Below are 19,942 nucleotides of genomic sequence, written 5' to 3' on the forward strand. Positions count from 1 at the left end.
TAAAGCCCATGTCTGTCTTCGGACCTCTCTGTTGTTCACTTCTGTGAAAGTTGCATTGTAATTCAGGGTCTTCCTTGTTTATTTCTGTTGTTTATATTTTTATGTTCATTCAAGTCTTAAATGAAACACACATCAAAAAATCACAAAATGTAATCTTTGTATCTCTTATAGGCTACGTAGGGTGTATCCAACAGTCCGTCTCCAACCTCGTTCACAAACAACTTGCGTTGGACGCTATGTACGTGCAGCACTGTTACGTACATTGCTCATACGAAGGATATGAATACGCAGGATTGCTAGATGAAAGAACTTGTGCATGTGGAAACGACCAATCTGAGAGGTTAGATCTAAATTTCGATCTAGTCTAATGATATAGAAATAGACTGTGTATGTATAGTACTTTCTGATTTAAGAATGACTGATTCGATCAACTATTCAATCAATCAATCAATCAATCAATCAATCCATCCATCCATGCGCAGTTCCATACTTCGATGTTTTAATTTGAAGGGGAATAAATTTGAGTGCGGACTGGAATATTCTTTGCAGTGATTGGTGTCGAGGGCAGTATGGAAAAAGGGTACAAATTTTCAGCATGAATTATAATATCTAACAGATATGACAAGTATATGCTATGCTTTATATTCTGAAGCTCTCTATAAACTAGCAAGTGCACAGCCAGCTTTAAAAAACAGTAACATTGTATACCGGGTTCGAGCTAGCTAGCATGTAAACTAATCAAAATTTCTGTTTTCAGAGAAATATCTTCGGTGACGTAACCGTGTCGCGTTTGTTCTATTTCTGTAGCAACATCGTCCCCTCTTCCGATTGCTCTACTTCATGCATCGGTAATTCAAATGAACGATGCGGAGGACCTGGAAGAGTGTCTGTTATCAAAACAGGTAAGTTATAAATTAGAAGAAAACATTCAAAAGCAATGACTCAAGCTCCGTTTTTGACCTGCTTATACAAGTAAACTAAAGTTTAGTTTGAAACTAAAGTTACGCACCTTGTAATTTGACTGGCGTTGTCCATCCATGACTGTGTTATCAGTCGGATACTGGTCTCCTGACAAGACTGATCACCATTGGTCCCGCAATTAAAGGGACAATGTCGCTCTTTTGTTACCTTTTTGTGATAACAAGAAAACTTTGAATACTTGCATAAAATCACTCGGGGTACAAGACGGCGACGGCACAAAGACTGCAAAAAGTGTCAAAAATATTCCCTTTGCTGAATGCAAACAGATGATCTTACTTGAGATCTCTACAGAAAATAGCTTTTTCCTTTTCCAAGTTGCTTTCCAGTGACAAATACACATTGATTATATTACAAAAGCTTGCCTGAGGTCCGAACCTCTTGTCTGGGTGCGAGCAGAGTTGAGGTTGTGCGCAATTGACTGGTATTTCAGCATGTTTCAGGACGTCAAACAACAAACAACTTTTCATAATCAAAAGAAATTCATGAAAAGTAAAAAAAGGACGACTTCGTGCCTTTAAATTTGTAGTCATTTTCATGAACTGTATATGACCTGATATCTTCGAATTTTTTGCAGCACGAGGTATATAAAATTTCAACATTTTGACACGACAAAAATGCAAATTCGACTCCGAAACAAGTTATACAATCAAAGCAATGCAAAATCTGGTGAATTAGTTTGTTCCATAGTTTTCAGCCAAAGAAGAGGATCTATAAGAGCAAAAATATCAGGATGTTGGATTGTGTTAACAAGCAGAGCGACAGTGGAATGTTTTGAACGTTTGAATAAGTTTAGGATAACCTCTAATTAATATCGATGCACCTTGCTGAGTAAGACCGAAATATCAATCGTGAGCGGGCGTTTGCTGCTACGCTGAGAGTTTGCCTTCTGCCGGCCAGAGGTTGCAGCGACGCACACTACTAAATCTCTCAATCTATCTGTTCATTTTTTCTCTCGTGGAGGTATTGATGCTGACTGTCTGGCGAAAGCGGATAGCGGTGATTGTGATTTCTTCGATTGCTTTAACCACCGCCATACGTGCAACGAGGGAAGCCGATATGACATTGGCAGAACTTTGAAAAGATATTGCAAAATTCGGAAGTTCCTGTCAAAGGTAGTTTTTGTCTCAAATAGATTTCCATTAAATTAAAGAAACAATGCCTTTAATTTTTAAAGAGATTTTGATTACTTTCGTTACGGTAACTCTACCCCACACGTGCTTTCGTTATATAGAGACAAGCAAATTTTCTGCTCCTTATCCAGTGAATGTTGAAATATACGCCAACAAAATACATTGTGTATAATATAAACACAATTGGAACTTCAGTAATTTGGGATAATTGGATGGTGAAGTAGTGTAGATTTAATCTGCAAATGTAACCTCATCTTCTTTTCTTTTTACGTTACATACTAGTTTTTATAATTAATTAGTAATATAGCAACATTCAGCTATACGGCACCTAACATTTTTTAGAAATTTGAAAACTATGAAGATCCAATTATCCCAAATTAGTTTCAATCGTGTTTATATAATATTATTGTTGACGGATGAGTACTAGCCTGATAACATTCAGTGATACACTCATGCAGCCTGTGTTGACAAGTTGATAACAGCATTTTGACATGATTTAGAAAGTAATACGATAAAATCTATCTTAGGAACAAAAACATACTTGAAATAGATAAATAGTTGCAGTTAATGGAGCCTTAACTCCTTGGAGATGGTGAGTTTCATTTGAACAATTACTGCGGCTGCGTACACATTTTCATTGTGGAAGTTTTGTTCCTTTACGTTGAAGAAACTAAAAACACGTCACCTTAACGGACATAAAACCACCAATCAGGTTCTGTACATAAGTAGCCCTGTGTTTGTTCTGTAGATCGGATTTGTGACGGAGAAGGTAATGGAATGTGTGACTCGCGGGATGGTCAAGAAGTACAAGCAGCTACCAGTAACTTTTAGCGACTCTCTCTGTAAGGACACATTCTATTATGGCAAAAAATTGATGTCACAATGTAAGAAGAGCACAAAAGTTGCTGGCGCCTCCTCACGATCGTCGTCCTCGTCCAACAACGAAGTTGACTTTTTCCAAATTCTCAAAACACCCGAAAACATGGCGGCCTTCAAAAGCAGCGTCGATGAAATGTTGGCCGAAGCCGACACCGGTGCAGAAGACAGCGTCCTCTATCTACTGGAGGGGGAAATTGACGACATTGCCAGGCAGTTTGGCCTCGATGATTACCATGGTGCGGATGCTTCTCTGGACGAGATGAAGACGAACATCAGAAACCGAATATACGACATGTTTCCCGTGAAAAAGCCAACAAAAGGTATTTTTTATTTTTAAGAGGGCATTTTTTTCAATTTTTGGTGAAAAATAATTTTTTTCTGCCGGAACCAAGTGTCGGATTGCTTTTAAACTTGATATGCATATAGGGGCAACCTTAGTTTAGTTTTATCAAATTGTGGTGAAATTTATCATTTGTAATTTTGGGACAATTTTGGTCAAAAAATCTTCTCTGAAACAGCTTGTTAAACTACTTTGAGACTAGGTATACATAGCCTTAAGGGTTATCCAGAATTGTTCAAATTGTAGTGCAATTTTTATATTTGTATTTATTGGGGCAATTTCCACCTCTGGTCAAAAAATCTTCGCTGAAACTGTTGTCCGATTGCTTTAAAACTGCTATGCATGTATCTTGGGGTAAACTTAGTTTAGTTTGTTCAAATTGTGGTGAATTTTGCATATTTGTATTTTTGGGGCATTTTTTCCCCTCTTCGTTTGGTAAAAAATTTCCGCCTTTGACATTGCTCGTCCCATTACTTTGGAATTCGATATCAAGGTTCTTAGGATGATCGATATCAGTTTCATTCAAATCGTGACAAAACCTAAAATATTGAATTTTTTGGTCATTTTTCCTGTTGTAGTCCAAAAAATGCCAAATGTCTCTTATATTCCTGGTAAAATTACAAATTGCAAAAACATGAAAACTGCTGCACATCTCACCTTTGTATTTGTTGTGTAGAAACTGCTCAATTGTAAAGGGCAATTTGTTCAAATAAAGTTATCATTGACCAAACATTTGCTAACGAGCAGCACAAGTGTAAATTACGTGAATTGAGATCTCAATAACTGCTGGTCAGATTGCCTCGAAAATTTGTATTCAAGTACGTTGGTTAGACCTCATATTTGTTGGTCATCATGTGTGTGTCCATTTCAACACTTGCCAATCATTACGTAATTCGCCTTCAAGCTGGTGTTTAATGGACGATGCATCAAAATGTATTCAAATGTACTTGACATTATAAATATTACAAGCCAATGCCCTTAGAAGGTATTAAATATGGTACGCACACTCACTCTGGCCTGCCACGTCTGACCGAATGTGAGCAAAGTGTCATTGACGCTATTTTAGAAACCTTCTTTCAAGTATATTTAGCTTTGTAGTACTCCACTAGTTTTTCACAATGGACGCAAATCTTCTAGCCCTGCATATGTATTATTCTGATCGACTTTGAAAAAATTCCTATTTGTTATAGGAATCGACAGCTCATGCGAGGAACTCGCACGAACGGGACGATGTGAGTTCTACAGCTGTTTTGAGAAACGTTACCCCTGCGGACCGGATGGTTTCGCCCTGTCCTTCCAGAAGGTTTGTGAAGGAGAGAGTCGAGTAAAGAACTACCTGAAATCAAACGTAAGTATTGACCACTTGCAATGAGGTGCGCGGTTGAAAATTAAAGGTCACGGTACACCTTGCAAGGTTTTTATCACTATATCATGTATCACGCAATCGATGCTATTAAGATTTCATGTGAAAATTATTCAAAGAAATAACGAATTTTTACGTCGAGAGTGCCATATCACTCTGAAAAAAGCGTAAGATTACGATGAAAAAGTACCATGTCGTCTCCAAGGTGAGACTCTACTGTCACCCTCACCACTGCCCCTGAGAAAAACTTTGTCACGAACCGATGATGAGAAATGTTGCCCTTGGTTAGAATCAAGAATATCTCCCCGGTTCTCTACGGTGAGACTAGAGATTCTCCCCACTCAAAGGTGAGACTGGAAATTCATTTGTGAGACTGAAAATTCTCACCTGTCGGCGGTGAGACTTTAAAATAATCTCCTCCAAGGGCTACAGATGTTGGTGGGAGTGACGGTATAATCTCACTGTTGGTAATGAAAAGCCGCATCTTTTCACTCTAGTTTCTCTTGAATATCCATGGTGTTTCCCTCGAATTGCATGAATTTTAATTTTTCAGTTTCCCAATGTAAAGCTCTTGCTTTCAAACACCGTTATGTCGCTACTCCACTAACTAGATTCGCAAGTGGTTAAAAATCGGCAGGGAGCATAAGGTTTTCTCGGTGTTTCAGTTTCCAAATTTTCATTGCTATAGGAACTGATGTCAATTCTGCATTCTTTCTGAACAGAACGGCAAACCGATGGGACGTGTACAAAGCTGCGTCATGGATGCCATGCTGGAAGTCTACCAGTCAAGCGAGAACTCCTGCAAGAGAATAGAATACAGCGCCCTCGACGCCTACAGGAGATGCTACACCGAGCACATGGATGGAGGATTCGTGGCGGAGAACCAGTATCTCTTGACCGATGCATACACAGTTCCAGCAGCGAACACTCTCCAAACGCTGGCACGTGGACTGATCACCGATACACTGTGTGATGCAAACGGCACACCACTCTACGAGATCAGAAATGGCTTGAAAATCCGCACCGCGTTCACTTAGAACTTTGCTAAATATTCTGGGTTCTGTAACCACAGTCACACATGTACACTGTTTGCACTGTATTTAAAGGGATATAGTCGTCGGAACTGCGCTCAAAGGTCGTATGGGACCCATACGACCCATGGCAACAATGTATCCAAGGCACAATGGTGATTAACGACAGTTAAAACATGTCTGTCATAATCTATCATCGTATAATTTAAATGTTGCAGCTCTGATGATGAGGTGCATCTTGATATCGTGCACGAAATACATTGTTTGTAAACAAGAAACTCGCACAGGCGCAGTTCCGACGACTATATCCCTTTAAGTTAGTAGGAAACCACGTGGAAGACACTGAGCTTTAGAGCAGTTAGATCTTTTGAATTTCACATCGGTCAACTTTCCCATAAGCTGGTCTGCAAACGAGTCACCTAACTTTGTATTGGTTGTACAGCATACAAGTTCAACTGTTACTGGAATTCCATTTTCTTATTGTGATATTGAACTGCATCGTATGTATATTCAAATGTTTCATGTTTGCAGAAGCATCATGGATTGCAGCGGATTGCCATAATGATGAAACACAGCTCTACTGATAAAACACTTATTACGTGTGTCACAACCGAGTTGCATACACACATAGTTTATTCAGAAATGTCGATTTTGAAATTCAAGGTCACACAAAATAATTTGACTCCAATTTATATTTGATTAAGAAGCAAAGTTCTTTAATCTCACAATAAATCTGAAACTTACCATATAACCAGAAAGTCCATGAGAGGTTGAAAAAATTATCAATTTAGTCAGGGTCCTCCGACTCCTCCCACTGTGCAGAGATGGTAAGTCGAGACAAGCCCATATATGTTTAAAATGCACGAGCTCTGTTTAAAAGCGTTCGAATAGAGTTTGCACTCATTGTATATCCAGACTTTAAAGTTGCACGTTGAAAAAGCAAAACATATCGAAATATTTTGGACAAGTCAATACAGACAAACAGTGCACAAACGGGAATGTCCCTGTTATCAATCTTGTGTCTCAGTCAAAACGTGCATGGACGAACAAACGAGAACTTTTAAAGGTGTATATTTGAACTATCTTTTGTGATTTGAACATCTTAAAGTACTCCCTTTGCGTGTACGGTAGTGTAATTAATCGGGGTATAAACCCCGGGCTACTTAATTGACATTAAAACTGTTTGCTATTTCCGATTATAGTGTCTATAAATCTACGTTTGTCCGAAGACTATGAACATCATAGCGACGAGCCAAAGTTCAGTATCTTAGCTCTTGGGAGTTTTTCAAAAAGCCAAAATATTATTTATCTTAATCTTTCACGTTGATTACATATATCGTGGCATTGAGCCCAGTTGAGTCATACCTTGTGCACACAAACCGATTTCACGACCTACTTTATGGAGGTAACCGTTGTACATGTAAATTGGTAAACAAACAAGCAAACAAACGGTTCGAAATTTAAACACAAAAACAAAGAAACAAACAAACAAATGAATATTATTTGTTTGGATGCTGGCTGATTCACGTGACTATTGCCAAAGTCTAACACGGCTAGTTGTCGAGGCAACAGGCGAGACTTGCGTATGCATAATAAATCAAACGGAGAGGGCATACCGCTTTATGTGACAGAATTCCTGTGTATGGCCCACAGGCGACCCTTTGTACACGAGTCTTACGTTTTAACTTGGTTACGTGCTGGTCGACACATTGTAACTTCGAAAAGTCAATATGGCTGCCAGACTAACGAGACTGAATTCTGTAGCGGGGAAGATTTTCTTCCGCGTCGGCGCTTTATCAGGAGCTTCTGCAGTGCTTATAGCAGCACACGGGGCGCACAGTGAGTTATCCAGCCTTTCCCTCCTCCCCGTTGATCATCTCGTTGAGGGGAAGAGTGCCAGGTGTCATATTGAGGCTTAGATGCGAATCCAGGTAGATATGAGAGAGAGAGAGAGAGAGAGAGAGAATAAATATCAAAGCCGACCTTTCGTTGACACCGTGCAGCCAAGACAACGCATCCTGACGATAAACCACATGTGAATACAACTTTTATTCCGTTCGAACATGTATTATGGCGCGAGTTAGACGGACGTACGTGATACAACTACTTCCGGCTCGCCCTAGGACTTAACAAGGTCATTGTTAGTTGACTCATGACGTTAGACCCCAGCATATAGAACACAGTCATCGACAGAAAAGATTTAGTAAACATCTTATTACAGTTATAAACAGATTAGGGAAGGACACTAAAATCTTTGAGAGGGGTGCGATCACAGAAACGAGGAAAATTGCTGGTTGAAAAGAAATTAAGCTTTGTAACTATAGCCAAGATATTCTAATAAGACCATTTAAAGAAAATTCTTTGTTTGCCGTCCTTTGAGCTTTGAAAAACCTACCAGCCAGCCAGGAAAAAACAAACGCAGGCAAAAAAACACAAGTTTATTAACAGGAGCTCAATTTTTATTTGGTTTCTTTTGGAAAAAAATATTAGTTTTATTTGTAATAGTGTTAACATTGTGTTTGTTTTCTTAATTTTCTCTGAAAACTTCCAGCACGCGGACGGCAAACAAAGAATTTTACTTAAAGCGCCAAACTGAAAAGTGAAAATGAAAACATGTAACTGAAGAAAATCTATGCATTCTTTACGGTCTCCTGAAGTATAATCATGAGTCAGTGAAAAGGATTGAGGACATACTCCATCAGAATACACTCTACCAGTTGTAATGGTCCAACATCTGCCTCACCAGACTCCTGTAACTTTTCTGCTGTTAGCAACAGGACAAGTAACAGTTTGCCAGTCGAGGACCTCTATTACGGCGTACGCTACGCTTCTACCGAACTCGGTGGGAGCGTGCCGTATACCGTCACCATATGGTCATGTAAATATTATTGTATAAGGAACTAGAAAACTATGGCTGTTGAAAATAGATTTCGTAAAATATGTTATTTTTACAGGTTTTAAGACCAATGTAGATGATCCATACCGACACCAGGTAGGTATATTCCAGTACGCAATTTATGTGTTGAGCACAGGATTTGATCAACTATTTGTTTTAAATATTTAAAATTTGCCTCTTTCTTTTCTATTTCTGCAGTCTTTTTGAGAGCAATGTTTCAACGTCTAGGTCAACACATGGAGGTCTGTGTAGTGCAGACGAATGGCAACCTTATACCAGCAATTACTGTGTACCTATTATAAGAGAGAGAGAGAGAGAGAGAGAGAGAGAGAGAGAGAGAGAGGTGCAAAAGTGTACGAGTACATATAGTAGAGTTGGCCTACGGTTAGCACAGTATATAGGGTTTTTAAGACGTCTTTCTCTTAATATCTTTAGATCCGAGTGTTTCACAATAATGTATATGCTTGCATTAGGTTTTTGATGTGGCCAAGTTTTATCACTTCACAACAAGCCTGGCTCTTCTAGCTGTGCCGTTATGCGGACAACCATTCATTGTAAGTTTAGCATTGATGTTCGTCTCATGTGAAACTGCGAAATGTTTTCAGATAAGAAAATGAACAAAAATGCATAGAATGGTCGTTATTCACATTCAACACACATATACACATACATGAAGATAATTTCCTGTAGCAAAATCTTCTTGTGTCACTCGTCGAGCATCGAACAGTTGACCCTACACTGGATAAAGTCCAAAAAGCAAAAGTCTGTCTCTGGCTTGATAAGATGAGAAAGAAAGCGCAAAAAGCATGTAGGGACATATAGGTAACGTTTCACTATTATATGGAGTAATGTGAAATACCTTAAACCATATGCTTCAATGAGTAATCGTCAACATAATTTTCACAACCCCGGTAGCCGATTCTGTCAGAAGTGACGTTTCGATTCTGAGAGAGGGGAACCAATGACACAAGCGTAGCACTGTACGTTCTTACATGAAAAGGTGAAAACCAAGAGAAAATGTTTGCTCAAGAAAAAATAAACTTCTTGCAGGTCATTCTTCTTCGAATATTTTGCAAGGATGGTTTCATTCTATTACAGGCAGGAACATTATTGGCCAGCAGCATTCCTCTGTTTTCTGGTACGTGTTACGTGCACGCCCTCTATGACATCGACGAGCTCAGGAAGTACACACCGCATGGGGGCGTTCTTCTAGTGGCTGGCTGGGCTGCGTTGGCACTGTGACTACGCCTATTGAAAGAACGCAGGGAAGAGATCAACAAAAACTGAGTAGATCAAAAAAGAAAATCCAAGCAAATGTCGACATTTGTGTGATGTAGCTCTTCAGCCTCACCGGGAAATGTAAAGCTGGCATACCAAAATCATAATTACTGACATGCTTTGGATGCAGATTTCACATTCATAACTTATTATCAATTTTTAACGATGGCAAACCATTCACAATATGTCTGCACAAGTAATTATGCGACGGCGGGAAACAAAACTATGAAAAGTGATTTTAGAGGCACGTTTCTGAAATAAGATTTTTAATGCCTAATTTTTCGCTTTAGATGATTTGGTCATCTTTCTTTCCTGTTGCATTATCTCATCCCAATTATAAGATGTCCATTCTGCTGCCATTTAAACAAACTGAACAAATATAAGGCTGATAGGCGTGCTCCAAATACAGGGCTCGTCTAGACGCGTTTTGCCTCTATTCGTCGTGATGTAGACAGAATCTGTCAGAATTGAAGACTTTACAAAGCAAATGGTGGGCCAAGAAAAATTAAATTTTAAGTGAAATGTGCCGTATTGCACCAGTATATATTTTGATATTCTCAGTATACAGTGTGTATATACTTTTATCATTTACATCATGGAGGCCGGGGAGGAATACTTATGCATGTTATGAGTAATTCATATGATATCTTACGGTTGCTCAAACCACTTGCATTAAATCAGTTATCGCCAACATTCAACCGAGTCATTTTATTTGTATTTCGTTATAAATTTAATAAATCGGCTGATTTAACACCACAAATGATGGCTGTGACGTAAAAGGTAGGTATAACTATTTTGAGACCAGTATACTGACATGGAAGAAATTACCTGATATTTGTTCATTAAGTTACAATTGACAACAGTGACAACAGCTTATCTTTTTTCCGTACGTACAAACGACTTTACCACATGCACATCACCATTCAATTATCCGAAAACAGTTCCCATCGCCTTCACCGTATTTATATACCGTGCGATGACAAATTGAGAACACTTTGCTTTTCTTCTCGAATCGCAAAATACAGTAGTTGATATTGATCCCCTGTAAGGTGCATAAAACAGCATCTGTACAAGAAGTGATTGTCGCAATTGTTATTGTGAATCTGTTAATTATACATTGAATGAATCTTTATTCAACCAGATATAAATACCATGTTGAACATAAACCAAAGTATTACAAACTTACAATTCGAAAAATACTGAAATATATCTGGTTTGGACCGTGGAAGTAGTCCCATTGGACTAATCGAGTCCACGGCCCAAAATTATAACAGTAATAAAATTTACAGAATAGTCACACTGTTGAGGAGAGAAAAAAAAACTAAAGGAGTACACAGAAAAGTTTTCACAAGCTTGATAAATATGATTTTAAATCTCTTTGAAATTTACGTCTAGATTTTATTTGTTTAAGATGATACGGCAGTGAATTCCAGTGTTTGACTGCAGCAAAGACAATGTTGTGTTGAGTAATAGTAAGTCTGGCATTCGGTATTCGGAGATTGCCACTATCAGATGAACGTGTAAAATAAGTATGGGTAGGGACTTCAAAATAGTTAGAAATTTAGTCGGGAAATTTTTATTTACTGAATCAAGGAAGAATATTTACTGAGTTCGGAAGAGGTAAATATTTAGTTGACGAAATAAAGGTTCGGAGTGTGCTGTGAAATCAGAAAAAGTAATAAGACGAACAGCTTTTTTCTGTAGGAGGAGAATGGGATTTAATAATGTAGTGTAAGCGTTACCCCAGATTTCTAGGCAATATGTTAGATGTGGTAAGATGAAGGTGTGATAGATCATGATAAGAATTGACTTTGGTACAAAATGTCTGATACGAGAAAGGACACCAATTTGGGGCTGACTTTTAAAATAACATTTTTCACGTGTGAATTCCAATTAAGTGATGGGTCAATGGAAATACCAAGATAGCTTGCCGATGTGGCTTCCTCCATCATATGATTTGATAACAATATATTGCCATCTAAGTCAATTTTTCTTTGAGGTATTTTAATAATCATGAAATTAGTTTTGTTGACGTTAATAGTGAGTTTGTTAGCGTTACACCAAATGGTGATTTTATTAAATTCAGTATTGACATTATCGAGGTTGATGGTGGTGGAATTGAACGATTTAAATACATTAGTGTCATCAGCGAATAATCGAAAATTAAAGTAGTTAGTTGAGTTAGCAATGCCATTGATATAGATGAGAAATAGAGTAGGACCGAGAATTGAACCTTGAGGCACTCCACATTTAATTTGTTGTGGCTGTGAAGTTTTACCATTAATAACAACAGTTTGTTTGCGAGAATCAAACATGAATGTTTTGTAAAATTTCATTATTACCATTGTCTTACTTGTTTTGTCTAAACGCGACTTTGAGTAAAATCTCTTTGTATATTTCAACCCACAATGTCTCATACCGTGAAACAGCAGGAAGCTATTTTCTCCTGTTTCACATTAACTTTTTTTCAGCGTACGTATTTCCAGTTGTCTTACAATTAATTAAATGTAATTTTATCTTATTTTCGATGTGATAAAATATGTCTACTTTACTATGGGCAGCTAAACAGTTATGGCACGATGAGAATGGTTTTGAGATAACCTTGAATTGTGACGAAATTTGATGAAGGTGAACGAAAACTACATCATTACCTTTTTACGTCCTTTGTTACACCATACTTGATGTATTTATGCGAAAATGACATATACATGTCAATTACAATATTTTCGGTACCACACGCATTCTAATTATACTAAAATAATACTTATTCCAGTATGCAATCTCATTATCAATGACTTTCATTGTTGAAATGGACAAGGCACACAATCAAGATAGAGGAAAGAGAGTCTGCTCTTGACTGAGACACGGTCCCTGTAGGGACCGTGACTGAGATTACATTTGTGAGTCAACATATCAGTACTTATACGTTATCATACACCCGCATCGACTATTTCTTCAAAACTGTAATGGAACTGTACTTCGGCCACCTGCCAGAGCTCCTAAAACAAGCGAAACCATGTAACTTATCGCTAGTGTCGCACTACAATCACAACACGTTCGTTCCAGGAAATCGGTGAGTGCTCTCTTCTGTAACGAGAGCGTGACGTTTACCTCATACTTAATTTCGATTTCCTTACGAAGAGAATGTGAAGGTACCTGCCGACGTCGACATGGACAGTGATGACGGTTGGTTATTTTTCCTGTTTACAGCTCTGTTCAGAAACAGTATGAGTTGAAATTTTGCCTTCAAAGAGACTATAATACATAGCGAATACGCATTAGGAAGTCGAGTACAAGTAACACGTATTATTTCGCTTGCAGTGGCAGCGCCGTTGTTGAGTGAGAAGGTTCCGCAAAGCTACAGTAGAGGTGTTACGCATGGGGGAATTTCCTACCAGGTAAAGTGAAATCTATTTTCTTTACTTATTTGGGAACCGAAAGATGTGTTGAAAACGTCTCTTGTTAGGGGGTAGCACGTCTTCGAGAAGGTCAAGGCTGTTTCATTTGGTGATAGTTTTAGCTCATCGAAACTAGACGCCATATAGGTGCCAAAGTCCATGAGGTTACAGAGTTGTGTTTATAAAGTACTTTATCCGGCTTTGTGTTGACTTCGCTCACCGAACTTCCGGAAACATTTTCTCTTTCTTCTGAATACTGACGTATTCATGAAGGTACGCTGAGTTTCATTTGTAGTGATCTAGTGAAAGTATCTTACTGTCGAGTTTGAAAGAAGATTCCGGCCTCCTTAGATATCATTTACTAACGCACTTCGGGCAACTTCGTTCTTTATTGCAAATATTTCATTGTTATTCATTGTTTTATGTTTAAATGATTTGATGTTTTATTTTGAAATCGGTTGGGAGAATCGACAAAAAATAAAAAAATTGCGGAAAACTTTCCGGTGTATATTGACACCGCTCTCTCTTTCAAACGAACAGCGCGCAGCGCTGAAATAGGGTAACAAAGAAAGGTCAGAGGTTAACATTTCGAAATTCTGCAGTCGTTCTAAAGCTTCATTACTTGAATTGACCTCGACCCCGATGGTCGATAAGAAGTTCGATAGGTAGGGAGTGTGAAATGCATTGCTTAAATTCGTTAACGGTAAATACATGAAATAAGGGATCTTGCCTTGACACACTGAGATATCAGTGTTTCGTTTGACTCGCTGGCAATCTTGAAAAAGTGGCTTTATGACGACTTTCGATGTAAACGTGTAGTATTCAGTAAATTCTTGATCGGATTAGAACTCAGAACGCACGGTACCCAGTCACCTAGTACCTGACAAAGACATCACAGTCAAAACCGCTCTGCTAAATCCCCATCCTTATATGTCTTTATTGTATCAATGCATTTTGTTTTTTTGGGGAGAGGGTTGTGAGCTATAGTTTTTACACATTTTTTCGACTGCGACCCCTCCACACGGTGTGGAGTTCATGACGCAGCCGCACACACCCTCACTATCACGCATCGCTCAAAACTTTATCAAAGCATGAAAACATCGCTTACCTGGGCGAATGACAGCCTCGGGAACAATTCTGTCCACCAGCAGAGCTATGAACCCAAGGTAGAAAATTCAGTAAATTTTTAATGGTATTCGAACCCTCAAAAAACATCTTATGTCGATTTCCTGGAAAGATTTAGAATATAAATATTTTGACTTGTCATGTTCGAGTCTGCAAACCAAATGGGGACTCGTTACAGAAAGACAATAGGATATATATATATATATATATATATATATATATATATATATATATATATATATATATATATATATATATATATATATATATATATATATATATACACACACACACCATTTGCGAGCTAATATATGCGAACACATCTATTTTCAGTGTCTGTGTCGAGTTTTAACGCAATAACGCAATCACGTGATCAAAAGACTGATAAACTTTAATTTGCATATATATATATATATATATATATATATATATATATATATATATATATATATATATATATATATATATATATATATATATATATATATGATACATTTAGGTATGATTTAACTCTGGCATCTTCCCAAAATGGGGACCAACAACAACAAAGCCTTAGATTTATTAAACTCTTTTACGCCAGTGTGCTTGTAAGGTCAATGATCCTGAGTGACCCCATGTCAAACCAAACTAGAGAAAATTGTTTGTATTGCTCTTTTTAAGTGCCCTGTCTGAACTCTTTCCAATATTGGTGGATCGTTTGTATAGATGAGTTAGTTGACTGTTATACTGAGTGCTTTAGTTACTCGATATGAAAGTCCATAAAGAAATGAGTACCCGATTTTGAGTTTTGAAACCTGAGTAATGCTCTAAAATAGCAATTATTCAATCTGTAATAACGCTCTTTTCAGTATATCCATTATCCTACCCCTAGACTTCACCGATACAAGATGCATTGCTTCCCTTGTCTGTCTGTCTGTCTGTCTGTCCGTCCGTCTGTCTGTCTGTCTACCTGTGTACTTTATAGTAAACATGTACACGTGAGTGCATGGTGCTATAACTCGTGGTTTCATTGAAGTTCTTCAAGACTCTTTATTGCCTTGTGTTCCACTAGTCGTAAAGGTCCCGAAAGATAGTTTGTTTCTTTATAAAGATTGATCAGCGTTGCACCTGTTCAAAGCGATATCTGTCACAATAAAGTAATACCTTGTGACATTTGCGTTGTCTAGGATACCTCTACATTCGTTACACTGGGGGTGGAAAGAAAGAGATCGATGAAAGATTATGGACTTTCACTTTTCATAAATTACATCTAGGCTTTTATTACATGCCTCGATGCGAGTGCAAATCAGTGCATTGATTTGAATAGGAACATCCGGGATGTTAGCGGGCCGGTGAACGATGTACTGACCGGTTTCCATGGTTACCCGGTCCAGTGAAGCCCTTCGACGTTTTCGACGTCAAAGTAGACGCTTAACGCTAGATGTAAAATATCCATGCGCGCACTGCTATTTTGACTTTCGTTAAAATCTGTTTGATGTTGGTCGATAATGGTAAAATTGTTTGAAAATGCCCTGCATGTAACTAAATGTCATATAGCATTTACTGTGAAGAGGCATGTAATAAAATATTATTGCCTGAATACATGGTTTATGTGCCCTCGCAGCAGGAGACAATTTGCCCTCCTGGCGTCGGGCAAATTGTCACCTGCTCCCGGGCACATAAACCCATGTATTCAGGCAATAATATAAAATATTTTTCTGTCGTTGCATATGAATTCAAGCAAAATAGTGGACATATGAAACTGAGGCGACCTCTGAATATGACAACAACCGTAAGCCAACGGCTTCTTCTTGTTTCTGTGCTTACTATATATGGAGAATATCAAGAGACGTGGCCAACTGACTTCTAGAATCAACTCACGCGATTTCCATCTGTAAAACGGACTATTTTTCTTTCCACAGGTACACATCCAACAACCAATCATTGAGGTTAGAACAGAGAACTTACCGAACCACTACCTGATCTGCTCAGTTTTATCGTGTGTCTTTTGTTTCTGGCCACTTGGGTTGATTGCCATATATGCGTCACTAGACGTAAGGAAATTATGTTATCGTTTAAATCTCGTCTTTCTTCAAACTAGCCGTTAGCAGTCGAGAACTCACGATTAAACTATTTTCAAAACGGTTTAATGTATGAAAAAGCCAAAACTTGGTTTGAATGGGTTTAGAAAGTTCTACACGTTTTTGTCTTAAAGGTGTCCCCGTCTTCGTATATTTTTCTTGCTGACCTCGTCTTGTAGGTTTGTTCCGTACACCCCCGAGGTTAAAGTTTGGCATTATGAACCATTCGAAATACGCGACTCTAAAAGATTGTCAAGGAGAGTTTTGGAACAGACAGGCAAACTCAATTGTGGGATAGCTGGGACATTTACAAACCATAGAGTCACTGTGGTAAAATAGCCACAGCAACTGATTAATTATCGTGAAATTTGGCGCCAAATGTAATGATTTTGTAATCACTTCTCTTTGCAGACGATTCGCTCGAACCAGAAGGGTGATATACATGCAGCACGATTCTCATCGGATGTTGCAATGAAGCTCAATATAGCATCTGTATTATTCGGTATCATATTTATAGCACTTGTTGCATATGCATGCCATCAATATCTGGCAGATAACATTTAATGAAGTACTCCAGTGCCCATCGGATTCAGTGTAATAGTATGACGTAATAGAAAGTAGGGGTAAAAATGAGAAATTTCGTTCTTGCCAGGATAGGACGATGCTCTAAAAGCGCCACCAACGTCCGAAAAGCAAGTACTTCTTGTGTACAGTCTGTGTTATTTGGATAACATATAAGACTATTTGTGACTTGTAAATTTACAAAGCGTAAATCGTTCTTTCAACGTAGTACATAGTGAAAGATTATGCTAAGTTAATAAAATGTGAAAATTTGTATCTTTGAAAGATATGGACGAAATGAAAAATGTACTATGGCATATTTCACCTTCGAAGCTTTCAATTTCTTTACGTTTTCGTTCAGACCTCTGTTTTGTAAGTTTGTTATATCTGTTTATATCCATTACTCTCCTGAATTAGTTTTCACACAGTTTTAATATGAAAAATAAAGGAAAAGCAGACATGAATTACTTTTACGTATGAAAATATTATTTTCAACAGGTCATTAGTATATCCGATTAGTAAAGTTCCAATGAGTGCCACCTAATGTGGCTTTCTGAAACTTATTTGTTTTGCCCCTGTATGGTACACAAATGGTAGGAAAATTGTCGTTGGAGACGGCAACATTTATTTTGTGCGGCACATATGACAATTGCATTTACCCTTGATCACGCAGTCCCCTTTATATATATATATATATATATATATATATATATATATATATATATATATATATATATATATATATATATATATATATATATATATATTTAACAATTTAAAAATCTATATTCCAAGGAATCTATTTCTTGGCAAACTGAACACAGCATTGTATCTTTTATCTTCTAAAAAATACAAATATTTGTTACATGGGAGTAGACGGTGCAAAAGCTTCCATTTGAACTCTCTTAGTTTAAGTTCATTTGTAATATCATACACATTTTTTCCAAATAGGGTTGATTTCTGATTCTCTAGGAGTTACATTTAAATTGTGAAACCATTTCAAAAGCTGGTACATAGGGGGTTCTGTACGCTTTCGTATGAGAATGGAATACAGTGCCTTGCATGTCAGTTTGTTCAGGGGACTTGTACAATCATTGACAAAACTTCAAAATTATCATCTGTAGAAATCATGGAATAAAAACAACAATATTTCCTAGACCAGCCAAGTAAGAAGTGACGATCTGCATGGTCCACACTGTGATTCACATCATACCAAGCGTTCAAAACATTAACATAGAAAACTGGTAAAGCAGCTACAATACAATTTGGAACAACACGCCATAGAGATGTTGTTGTAATAAATTTGTGTTATTATCAAGATAAAAATACGATCATGGTAACGCTGCCCATCCATGTCGTGTCTTTACTTTCCACTAATCTTTTCAATCACATAGCCTGCAGTGCTTGCACTTGACATTTTACATTGATATGTTTGATACCTCCACATTTGTAACCTCTTTCAAGCAATTTGTTTGAAATTTTTCTTTTTCGTTTGACAAAGATGTCAATAAGACTGGACTTTCTGAAAGATATCTTCTGGTATACCAATTACAGAAGCAAGGTACATTATCTTTGATACAGCAAGAGATTTTGAAATAACGATACGCCCATAAATTGTAAGGTGGCGCCTTCCCCAAGAATTTAACAAATTTTCGAGTGATTTCACTTTTTCTTCCCAATTTAATTTCTTGCACAGTATATCATCATAACCAAAATATACACCCAGTGTTTTCACAGGGTTTGTAGTCCATTTAATGTCACCAACTTTGACATCCTTGTGTCTAAGCTTGCCCAAAAGAACCCCTGTCCTTTTCTTCTTATTCAGCTTTAACCCGCTACATTTGTGAAAGTTTTCCATAACTGTAAGAACTGATTCAACAGAGGCAATATCTTCAACAAAAATAGTTGTGTCATTTGCTAATAATTGAAATCTTTGCTTCACGTATTGTGTTGTTTGGACCAGTTAATTTGAAACCTTTAATGCTTTTGTCATACCTTATTTTACATGCTAATATTTCGATCGCCAATACAAATAACAGGGCTGACAAAGAACAGCCCTGCCTGACACCTCTTTGAAGAATAAGTATTCAGAGCACCACACTTTGTACAGAATTATATATTATAGCCCAAACATGGGACTATGTGCCCGAGGGAAGGTGACCATTTGCCCGACGTTAGGAGGGCAAATGGTCTCCTGCCCCTAGGGTACATAGTCTCTTGTTTGGGCTATGATATTTTTATTACATGCCTCTCTTTCTCAGCTTGCTCCAAAAATATTTACGTTTATTGGCAAATTATAGTCAAATGCTTTATTTTCATTTTAGACGAAAAACGGTTAAAAATAGAACGATTTTCATCATCGAATGGCACATTGATATATTTAAACTACTGTTATGCGGTTTATCAATATTTTTATGCGAAATTTTCCAAAAACCGGAGGCTGTGCAAACGTGAAATTTCAAGACTTTTACATCCAAAAGTTTTCAAGTTGAAAATAGTTCCGGTTCATTTTCAGTCCAGTGATGATTATGCGGCCCGCGACATCATCGGCGAGTTACTATTGAATCCTATGGAGCGCGCAACGTTCGATATACGAGGCATGTAATAAACAGCTCTGGGTGTCATTATAAAGTGTTTTCACCCGCTGACCTTTATATTTGTCAAAGATGCCCTTATCACTGGATATCGTTGAGATGCGTTTGCTTATTGCGACAGGTATGTGTTTAATTATAGTTGGCGGATGATTATACTGCTTGTGGACATATATTGTTTGGTAGTTTGGTTTGCGATACGGATAGAACTTGCCGTCATTCAGATTAAATGTCACCCAAGAAGTTTGTTACTTTCTGGTTTGATGTAAAGAACCACGACTAAACTGTGTTAACGATCAAGGGAGACAT

The 19,942-nt window shown here is 37.7% G+C and overlaps 3 protein-coding genes across 5 annotated transcripts in view; all 3 read left to right on the plus strand.

Annotated features, from left to right (window-relative positions):
• The first annotated feature begins 175 nt into the window (after positions 1-175).
• Positions 176-6,916, plus strand: LOC139119287 (uncharacterized). Its single transcript, XM_070683030.1, has 6 exons — positions 176-340; positions 808-902; positions 1,942-2,093; positions 2,860-3,310; positions 4,521-4,678; positions 5,416-6,916. Exons 1-6 carry the CDS (start codon positions 237-239, stop codon positions 5,728-5,730), a joined length of 1,275 nt encoding a protein of 424 aa, XP_070539131.1. The 5' UTR covers positions 176-236; the 3' UTR covers positions 5,731-6,916.
• Positions 6,917-7,426: 510 nt separating this feature from the next.
• Positions 7,427-10,591, plus strand: LOC139118281 (transmembrane protein 256 homolog). The gene is made up of 4 exons (XM_070681547.1): positions 7,427-7,563; positions 8,679-8,716; positions 9,094-9,174; positions 9,719-10,591. The coding sequence occupies exons 1-4, from the start codon at positions 7,455-7,457 to the stop codon at positions 9,860-9,862; spliced, it is 372 nt and encodes a 123-aa protein (XP_070537648.1). The 5' UTR covers positions 7,427-7,454; the 3' UTR covers positions 9,863-10,591.
• A 1,634-nt stretch (positions 10,592-12,225) lies between these two features.
• The window catches only part of LOC139119288 (trafficking regulator of GLUT4 1-like), a 47,196-nt gene continuing 39,479 nt past the window's right edge, over positions 12,226-19,942 (plus strand). Inside the window, exons 1-4 of one of the 3 annotated variants that reach the window (XR_011548893.1) lie at positions 12,226-12,526; positions 13,220-13,296; positions 16,323-16,454; positions 16,893-18,382. Coding sequence is in view for 1 of the 3 variants with exons in the window: in XM_070683031.1 (XP_070539132.1) it covers positions 13,069-13,084; positions 13,220-13,296 (93 nt within the window). In the remaining 2 variants the exon portion in view is untranslated. Of the gene's footprint in view, positions 12,527-12,847; positions 13,085-13,219; positions 13,297-16,322; positions 16,455-16,892; positions 18,383-19,942 lie in introns of those variants that run through there. The other 2 variants (XR_011548892.1, XM_070683031.1) reach the window with 2 other exon arrangements.

This window comes from Ptychodera flava, chromosome 19 (assembly GCF_041260155.1).
Source record: "Ptychodera flava strain L36383 chromosome 19, AS_Pfla_20210202, whole genome shotgun sequence".
Lineage (NCBI taxonomy): Eukaryota > Metazoa > Hemichordata > Enteropneusta > Ptychoderidae > Ptychodera > Ptychodera flava.